At 40.3% G+C, this 9,889-nt stretch overlaps 1 protein-coding gene across 1 annotated transcript; it reads right to left on the bottom strand.

The window, feature by feature from the left end:
• Positions 1-2,067: 2,067 nt before the first annotated feature.
• Positions 2,068-5,024, bottom strand: marcksa (myristoylated alanine-rich protein kinase C substrate a). Its single transcript, XM_073816655.1, has 2 exons — positions 4,671-5,024; positions 2,068-3,788 (listed from the first exon to the last, which is right to left on the bottom strand). The coding sequence occupies exons 1-2, from the start codon at positions 4,764-4,766 to the stop codon at positions 3,165-3,167; spliced, it is 720 nt and encodes a 239-aa protein (XP_073672756.1). The 5' UTR covers positions 4,767-5,024; the 3' UTR covers positions 2,068-3,164.
• Positions 5,025-9,889: the final 4,865 nt, after the last annotated feature.

The following is a 9,889-nucleotide window of genomic DNA, read 5'->3' as shown; positions in this document are numbered from 1 at the left end:
TGTTGAGGTAAGGATTGCCATTTCCCCTAATCTTCTAACCTGACAAGGTTAGGGTTAGGGTTAGGTTAGGGTTAAGGTTAGGGTTAGGGTTAATCCTACCAAATTAAGGGTTAGGGTTAGGGTTAACCCTATCAAATTAACCCAATCAAATTTCCAAACTCATTTATAATATAGGGTATATTATAAATGAGTTTGGAAATTTGATTTTCTTCAGGCAGTTCTCTCTCTCATTAGAACAGCACAAGACAAATGTTCCAGCATCTATTATTGATGGAATGAGAAATGATTCAGTGTAAACCTGTGAATTTACTGTTGAGGTAAGTATTGCCATTTCCCCTAATCTTCTAACCTGACAAGGTTAGGGTTAGGGTTAGGTTAGGGTTAAGGTTAGGGTTAGGGTTAATCCTACCAAATTAAGGGTTAGGGTTAGGGTTAACCCTATCAAATTAACCCAATCAAATTTCCAAACTCATTTATAATATAGGGTATATTATAAATGAGTTTGGAAATTTGATTTTCTTCAGGCAGTTCTCTCTCTCATTAGAACAGCACAAGACAAATGTTCCAGCATCTATTATTGATGGAATGAGAAATGATTCAGTGTAAACCTGTGAATTTACTGTTGAGGTAAGTATTGCCATTTCCCCTAATCTTCTAACCTGACAAGGTTAGGGTTAGGGTTAGGGTTCCCTTAGGTTAGAGTTAGGTTAGGGTTAACCCTACCAAAATAAGGTAACCCCTTTGTTCTTTATTTGTTTCGTTTTTGTTTTCTATTTTCAAGGCGAATTGCTTTGAGTTTTCTATCTTGATGCTTTGATGTCTTCCTTGATCTGCCTGTATGTTTTCATTTTATAATCTTTCCATTTTGTTTATACTTACACCTTTCCATCATTTCAACGGACAGCTTTATTGTTGGGGACATTTGTTTAAGAAATACAAATTACAAGCCGATTCCGTAATTTGTTCCTCAACATTGAATGATTCTATAATACTTTCCTCTAATAATTTTCCATTAATTCAACTATTTTATTTTGTTTGAGGTATGTTTCACATAACCAGTGTTAGTTTTAAAGTAAAACATTTGGGTGAACATCTTCTAGTGATTCCATAATTTTTGCCAGGGGTTGTAATAGTGTTTGAGGATGCATTTGCAGCATTTGGAGATGTGGAAAAATGTTCCTTTATTAAACTCTATTTAAACTTCAGCTTTGAAACCTGATCTTTACTGTGCATATTGGTCTCTTTATGGGGTCAAGGTGTGTTCCCCAACAGCTTATTTTGCTTTCTTTTTGTCTGTATACATGCGTGTGAACTTGATCTTTGGAGAACTTTGGGTGGGGCTGCTATACATTCAGATACTGCTTTATGGTGTTATTGTTGTATTGAATAGCACAGTTGGGTCACAGGGTTTGATTCAGAGTACACTCCCTATGAAAGAATGATTTTACCTTTAAAATGTTAAAGGAAGTGGCTGTACTAAAGAAAGTACATAAAATAAGCCAATGGTTTAGAAAAGACATTCCCACCTCATGGGTTTGCAAACACCAAAGTAACCTGTTGGGTGGGTTAGCAGATGTAAAACCATAGATTGTAAATAAATGTTACATGTGTGTAGTGCTAAATCCTGGCAGGAAGCAAGACATGACTGCATTGTTTTCTTGAGCAAGGCACTTAACCTAAGGCTATACTTCAAGGGAATTCTGTGTTCTGTTAATTTCTAGCAACCTCAGGGACAGTAATGGAAATAAATTTTCCCTGGCCATGTGATGGGTAATGCACATTCAGTGCTTGGTTTCTAATGTTATTTAACATCTCCTTCAAGACTCATCTAAGTAGACTGTTTTTGTACACAAATGCACATTAAAATTCAAAACAACCAGTTTTACTTCCATGATAACTAGATATCACTTGCTCAGACTTGATGAGGTCACATGACAATGTAGCATACCACTGTCTTTTATGTTTGTTGTGTTACATTTCAGTAAATATGTATTTTATTAGCTTTAGACATACTGATTAACAATCAATAATGGCCACTAATTTCTGGTGAAAAGTAAGACAAATTAATTCAAATTTCATTCACATTTATTTTCCTTTTAGTGTGCTCACAAAATTTAGAACACCTTCAGCAGAGAAGTTTATTATCAATTTTGTAAGCAAAGTTACATTCAATCTCTAACGTAAAAGCTTCTCCAATATTTACAAAAGAAAGAGACAAGATGCTACACAAACATTGCATCTGATAGGTTCCTTAATTTTGTCAAAAGACCACTGAAAAAGCATCATCTGTTGTAATCAAAAACCACAGTATAAACAGGAATATGTGTCACAGCTTGGTTTGAGTTAAAAAAAAAAATGCTCCAATGGTCTGAGGATGACTTACAAAAACAGACTTGGTGATAGAAGAGCTGCATGTGCTTCTTGAGATCAAGATATCATTTGTACAATAATCACAGTTAAAACACCCCTTCTATACATACTTACACTTTAATAAGCTCAGAGAACCAGCAGTACACCATAAAGCATATGCAAATTGTTTTCCTACTGAATTCACAGACTGTTACAGCTTAAAAAAAAGTGTTTGAAGTTCCCAGGACCTTTGAAATTGCTATTTTAAACTTGGCATTATAAATTAAATTGGTTTGTTACTAGAAAAAAACACTTTATTGTTGTAAACTGTAGTGGATGAATTGTTGGTCATACTGTTTTTGTACTTCTACATGGTAGTCTGTGGTATAACGTTGAGTAATCAAGGTGCCAAAATTTAAAAACTCTTATTCCCAATCCCTTCCACAGGCATGTCTATACAATTTCATAAATGTTTACATTGTTTTGTATAAAAATGCAAAAATAAAAACAAAAACAAATAAAAACAGTTAATACTGATGCAAAAAATATATGAAAGACAAATTCTACATTTTCTGTATTATTCAACTCATCCACCCGTTTTCACAGCTCTAGGAATAACCACAAGGGCAAAGTGAGATTTGGGGAGAGGGTAAATATAAAAAGGTTAAGACAAAAAAGCTTTAAAATATTCCTTGTCGCAAGTTCTCCAACATCTCATAACCTGGGACCACTCCACTGTACAACAGGAAAATATGCCTTGATTATCTTTTTTTTTTTCCCTTTTCTTCTTTCTCTTTTGATCTGCACTGTGCACATTACTCTGTGGCAGATTCTGCATGGACCTCTGGACTGGATTCTGTTTCCTTAACAGTGGGAGTAGATTCCTCTGCTACAGGTGCTTCATCCTTAGAAGGAGTAGGCTCTGTCTCCGCCGCAGACTCTGCAGGTTTCTCCTCCTCTTTGGACTCCTCATTGGCAGGACTGACAGCCTTGGGCTCCTCTGCTGGTTTCTCCTCTGGTTTGGATTCTGCCTCCTCTGCTGGTTTGGCCTCTTCTGACACACCTCCTTCCACAGCTTCAGCTCCCTCAGTTTTGGCCTCCTCACTGCCATCTCCATCCCCAGTATCCTTCTTGGTTTTCTTAAAAGAGAAGCCACTTAACTTGAAGGACTTCTTAAAAGAAAAGCGCTTCTTCTTCTTCTTAGGCGTCTCATTGCTTGTGGATGGAGTTGCACCATCCTCAGCTTTTGCTGCCTCCTCTTCAGTGGGTGCACTCACATCTGTGTCTGCTTTATCTCCCTCCACAGCCTCCTTTTCAGCTGGAGCTGCCTCAGCCTTCTCCCCCTCCTCAGCTGCCACACTGCCATTAGCCTGGACCTCTTCTTTCTCCTCAGCTCCTGCTGGAGATGCATCTCCATTCACCTTCACGTGGCCATTTTCCTAAGGTAAATCACAGACTATCATTACACAAACATTATTAGGCCTGGCTTATTGTGAGCACCGCCAAGACAGTACACAGGGCAACATTTTATTCACTGAAAGGGATTGCTTATATTTTATCCACATATGATCAAAAAAATCATTACGGGTAGACATTTTAGTACATGAAGCCTCCTCGCAAAAGCCACCAGTGGGCGCCGTTTGTCTATTAACGCTTCGAAAGAACCGACGCGCCAAAAAAAGCAAATGCCAAATGATCAGCACGTAATTATTGAACCTCATCACACACGACGCAAAATTTGTAAAAACACAGACTGTATAAATGGCCATTACAGCACAACTTAATGTACTAATGATTACAAACGTTTGGGTTGCTCTTATGTGGTTTTCGCCAGTGGAAGAGTTCCATTGTGATACTGAAGCGTCGTATCGAGCATCTGTGACTAAAGGCGTGGCGAGCCATTGTTACTCCAACAATCAACCCCCATTTCCCCCAAAAAGATCATTTTCAAGACGGCAGAAACAGAAGTGCTAATACAAACTAAATTATTCTCCACATCTCTTAGTTTGTTTAAATTAATAATCTTTAATTCACATCTTTATTCTCAACTAACGTCAAACGCTCCTCATTTCTAGACAAAGGGAAGAAAACGACGCCAAAATTTGGATTTCTGATCTAAAGCAGTATATAAACATTAAACATATTTTTACAGTGATAATTATATCTACTCGCCCTAAAACTGACAAAGCCTATGGGTTGCAAACATTGTTTAATATGTGCGGTTGCTGGATGCGGGCGGCAGCAGATCTGCGCTTGAGTATTCGCATAACAATCTCTACACATGAATTGCTTATATCATTAAATGGTCGGGTTTTTTTTACCTGTCCGTTAGCTTTGGAGGGCGAAGCTGCAGCCTCTCCAGGTTTTTCTGCAGCCGTTTCTCCTTTTCCAGCGGTCTTAGAGAATTGCGCTCCCATGCTTTCACTCCAACAAAGAGCTCAACAGATCCCAATACAGAACAAAGAGCAACAAGCCTCTTCCTTAGAATAAAACACCTGGCCAACGAGCGCACTAAAAGTAGCAATCAAATCCAGTCTCTGAGAAGAAAACTTTAGGAAATAAACCCTGGAAAAAAAAAACAGTAATTTTTTTTAAATCCCAAATTTGTGTCCGTGACACTATAGACAGCTCAGAAAATGGAGAAATTTCCCTGGTTACTAATAAGATGCGAAATCCAACGCCCAACTGCCCCGATGAATGGGCATTCCACCGATGACGTCACCCAAAGCCGTCGTCGCCCAATCTCAGAAAGAGAGGGCGCAACTTAAATCTAAATCAGCCAATCATAGCCGACCGTCTGAATGTGGGCGCGTCTTAAAAGTCTAAAAGCAAACAATAGCAAGAGACAGATTGTTGTTGATATAAAAAACCTCAACAGAATAATAGTTTTAAAAGAGAGTTTTAACAAAAATAATAATTTAAAGGGCTATGAGGGGTTGCGGGAATGTTGAACTTATCTCACAAATGAGTTTTTATTAAAAAAAATTTAAACTTAAATTGTACATAATGAAGCAACTTTTTATACTTCTAGTTTTTGTGGGATAGATACATATATATTTTCTGTATCTGGAAAATAGGATCAATCACTTGGCTCTCATTCATGTGACTGTCAAATGTGCAGCCTGCCGATTGGTTAAAAAATACATCTCTAAGGCTAACTCTCTGTAGGCTTGCTGTAGTCTAACATTTAAACTTTGTAAATGACAAAAAGATAAAAAGAAAATATTTCAGCACAAACAAAGTAAAAAAGTAGGCCTATGTAAGAAATCAATCAATTGAGCAAAATAATGTAATTTTATCATAGATTTGCTGTATGCCATTGCTTATGAAGGTACAGGGCAACATCCTTGTGTTTGCAGAATGTTTGTAATGATGGATCTCCCATTATAAGTACACATAAGTACACATCTGTCAACAAGTATTTATTTATTTATTTATTTTTTGCTTATTTGTAAAGTTACACAATGTTATTCATGCAAAAAAAAAAAATGGAGCACAGATAACACTTTACTTGAGATCTTGCTTGCTTTTTTTAATAGTATAGTTAAAGACAGTAAATTGAAACAATAATTTCTTTTCCCACTGGATATTGAAGAACGGGGAGTGGTACAGTTTCCATGGTGATGCCTCAGACAGGGCTAGAGAGAAATAAAAACAGAATTAGAGGTAAAGAGAAATGCTGTCTGAAATAAATTATTGTAAATAAATTAAATTTTTGACTTTCTATTTGCTGTGGATCCTCAAGCGCAACTGATTCTTTTTTGGTGCCACACTGTTATCTAAACTAGTTGTTAAGAATTAACTAAATGTCAACAAGTTTTTTGTGACGTAGCACTGATTCTTGAGACATGGGACAAACATGTCTAGCAATTGTAACTACTATTAGGTTTAAAAATGAAAATATTTTCAATTGTAAATGTTATGATGGGTTAATAATAGAATGTATTTAACACAATTATCCCCTTCAATTTAATTGTATCATTATAATATCAAATCTATGACACTTATTGTTGTCAAGTTTTAGTGTCGATAAACACACAGAAATGTCCACAGAGAACGGTTCAATCGTTCATAAGGAATAAAAATAACACTTAATAATATCTCATATCAAAGAGTTTTTCAAGGACACATGCATGTTCAATAAGGTTTCAAAATTTTGTCCCCACTTTTTGTCAATGCCGTTAGACATTCATTGTGAAATAATAAAAAAATTCAGGGAATATCAGAGGCATCTGTCAATCTAATGGAACCCTTTGCCACATTCCACCTCTGCAGAGTATCAATGTCAGACAGGTTCTGGTAAGTTGTATAGTTTTAGAATATTTTAAATATTTTAAATAACTTAATATTTCCTGTTTCACAACCATGATATGTTAACACCATCTTCCAATTTATAATTGAAAATGTTTATATCATTTTATTCTTCTGAAGCAAGTTCTATTGGCATCTAGCATCAACAGAGATGTCACACCCCTGAACAATTTAGTTTGGTTTCTCCCATCTCCCCCGCTGCTCTGTGTATTTTGGTTCCTGCCTAATTTCCCACACCTATGTATCCCAATCATTATGTCTTTATAAGTTTGTGTCTTTGCTGTGGTTCTTGTCGGTCTTTAATGTTACTACCCGTTGTTCCTGTGTTTCCTGAGTTTCCTGTGTTTTCCCTTTGGATTTATTAAATATGTTTCATTTTACCACGTCATTGTTCGTCTGTTCCTGCCTGAAACGTGACAAAAAGACCGACCGATACAGTTTTTTTTTTTTTTGCGTGATCACCTCCGTTTTGTTTCCCGTTCGTTTTTTCCAGTCTTTTATTTCCGTAGTGTTCCCCTTCATGGATCCCCTACTCCGCCCAGAATTCCTCCTCCTACGGCTGAAGCAGGGGGAATTACCGCTCGAGGGCTTCACAATCATGTTCCAGCTTGTAGCAAATACCACCAACTATCCAGACGACGCGCTCTGTGCGTTCTATGACGCCAGCCTCAATGCGTCTTGCAGAGCGCCGTCGTCCGAGGACGGCCCTCGAGCGGACGGCCCTCGAGCGGACTTCCCCGCGTTTGTGGAGTGGACACTGGCGAGAAACAGACCCTCGTTCCCCGCCTGTTCTGTGGATAATCTCGCCAGTGCCACTCCGGACCCAGAGCCCAGCCAGCCACCCCGACCCGCGGAGTACGAGCCCTTCGTAGACGGGAAGCCCGAGCCCGGAGCGACAGAATTATGGCGTGCCGATGGGGTCAGAAATTTCGACCAGGTGCCCTGCCCACTGCACCACCACTGGGGGTGAGCTTGAGCACAACTCTGGGGACTTAATAGACATTTTCGAAGCTTCAATGGATAACTCTGGTGACTTAATAGACCTCCATACTGTATTACCTACCTGCCATATCCAACCTGTCTGCCTGGACTTCCCACCCACCCTCCCTCTTCTGTCGATGTCTGGATCTGCCTGGTCTCTGCTGGTTCCGTCCAGCCGTCCTGAATCTCTGCTGGTCCCATCCAGCCGTCCTGAATCTCCACTGATTCCGTCCAGTCATCCAGAGTCACCACTGATCCCGTCCAGTCGTCCAGAGTCATCGCTGGTTCCGCCCAGCCTTCCAGAATCACCGCTGTCACCTGTCAGTCCCCCTGCTCACCCTCAGTCCACCACCTGTGCAGTGGGCTTGCCGCGGGGCTGCCAGCTTACATCGGCGTCTCGGCTGGAGGATCCCTCTTCTCCGCCTCCAGCCTCAGAGTCCTGGACTCCGCCTCGGCCCTCCGACCCTGCGGCTCCACCCCGACTCTCTGCTCCCTCGTCTCCGCCGTCGGTCGTCGGTCCACCAGCTCCACCCGGCTCCATCGTCCCTCCGGCTCCGCCCTGGTCAGTCGTCACCCCACCTTCGCCTCTGGACTCTACTCCTCCGGCTGCGCCTCGTCGCTCCGTCCCACCGGCTCTGTGGACCTCCTCCCTCCCGCGGGCACAGCCTCGGTCCTCTGTCGCTCCGGCTCCGCCGCGGACCTCTGGACCTCCATCTCCGCCTTGGTCGCCAGAGCCTTGGGTTCCGCCTTGGCCCTCCTCGGTGTCGCCCATGACCATCGGCTTCCCGTCTCCGCCTCGGGCTCTACCACCACCTGCTCCACCTCTGTCGGTCGGCCCCATGGAGTCATCAGCCTTCCCTCCACCATGGCTCCTCCCTCCATCGGCTCCACCGTGGGATTACATCATGGCTGCGTTCTGGGTCCCACCTGGCTCCTCCTGCTCCAGCCCCCTCCTGTCACCTCCTTGGCTCCTCCCTCCGTCAACACCTCCCTGGACTCTGTATTTTGCCCTCCTTCCGGGAGTCCGTCCTCCACCGAAGCCCCCTCCTAAGACTTTGTTCAGCTTCCTGTTTGTCGACGCGAGGACGCGCCTTCCGGGAGGGCGGAGGTAATGTCACACCCCTGGACAATTTAGTTTGGTTTCTCCCATCTCCCCCACTGCTCTGTGTATTTTGGTTCCTGCCTAATTTCCCACACCTGTGTATCCCAATCATTATGTCTTTATAAGTTTGTGTCTTTGCTGTGGTTCTTGTCGATCTTTAATGTTACTACCCGTTGTTCCTGTGTTTCCTGAGTTTCCTGTGTTTTCCCTTTGGATTTATTAAATACGTTTCATTTTACCACGTCATTGTTCGTCTGTTCCTGCCTGAAACGTGACAAGAGAAAATAAAATACATGAACTCCATTTGTTTTGTGAAAGAAATGCTAAATTTGCCACCACCGTCAGAGGTCATTACTCTAAGATTTTCTGTCTGACAGTGGTGATGGGCCAATGACGGAGTTGAAATTCAATATGAAGCCATAATATTTTTGTGGTTTTCACGTCACATTTAATTACATTAAATATAAAGTAGTGTAGTTAACAGTTAAAATGACTACAAATTCAGGTCTATGTCACCAATATTTTCATTATCATATTTTATTTATTTGTTGAGGAATTGTTGGTAACATGTAAAAATGTAATCTGTCTGCTAACATGAGAATGTGTTTTGAAATGTTAACATCTTGATTGCTTAATTTGAAAAATAAGTGATGGCAAGATATAAAGCACATTTTGATAGAAAAAAGAAAAGTTGGGAGGTTAAATCAAAGCATAGCTCAGTAGCTTAGTACATGTAAGATAGATTCTTTTGTCTAAGTACAAGGTTTTATTTTTATTTTTATTTTTTCGATATTTTGTTTTTGGTTTGTTTTATTTTTGTTTTGTCCCACTTCTCAAGAATCAGTGATTGGCAGACAAAGCTTCTTTCACCAGAAAAAATGTTTTATTTTTAAAAATGTTACTGACAAAAGGCATTTTTTTTACTGGTTAGGCATTTTGGTGAAACCCTGGTTACCATGCACATTTCTGTAAATAGCAAATACCAATACGGATACCTCAGTACTAAACTGATAATCATTCTGATTTAACATTATATTTAAAAAAACAAAACAAAACACGTTTTTAACATTCAATAGTCCATGGATACAGATTATTAGATTGTTATTGTTTACATGATTTTGTCTAGGTACACCTTTGAACCTCCTC

This window comes from Garra rufa, chromosome 13 (assembly GCF_049309525.1).
Source record: "Garra rufa chromosome 13, GarRuf1.0, whole genome shotgun sequence".
Taxonomy (NCBI): Eukaryota; Metazoa; Chordata; class Actinopteri; order Cypriniformes; family Cyprinidae; genus Garra; species Garra rufa.
The sequence above is the reverse complement of the archived record's forward strand: the minus strand, read 5'-3'. Positions and strand labels throughout refer to the sequence as shown.

Bases quoted from the DNA above. Each gene is read 5' to 3' on its own strand.
- marcksa (XM_073816655.1), bottom strand. From the start codon at position 4,766: ATGGGAGCGCAATTCTCTAAGACCGCTGGAAAAGGAGAAACGGCTGCA. The intron at 3,789-4,670 runs GTAAAAAAAACC...GATTTACCTTAG, and splicing joins CCTCCAAAGCTAACGGACAG to GAAAATGGCCACGTGAAGGT.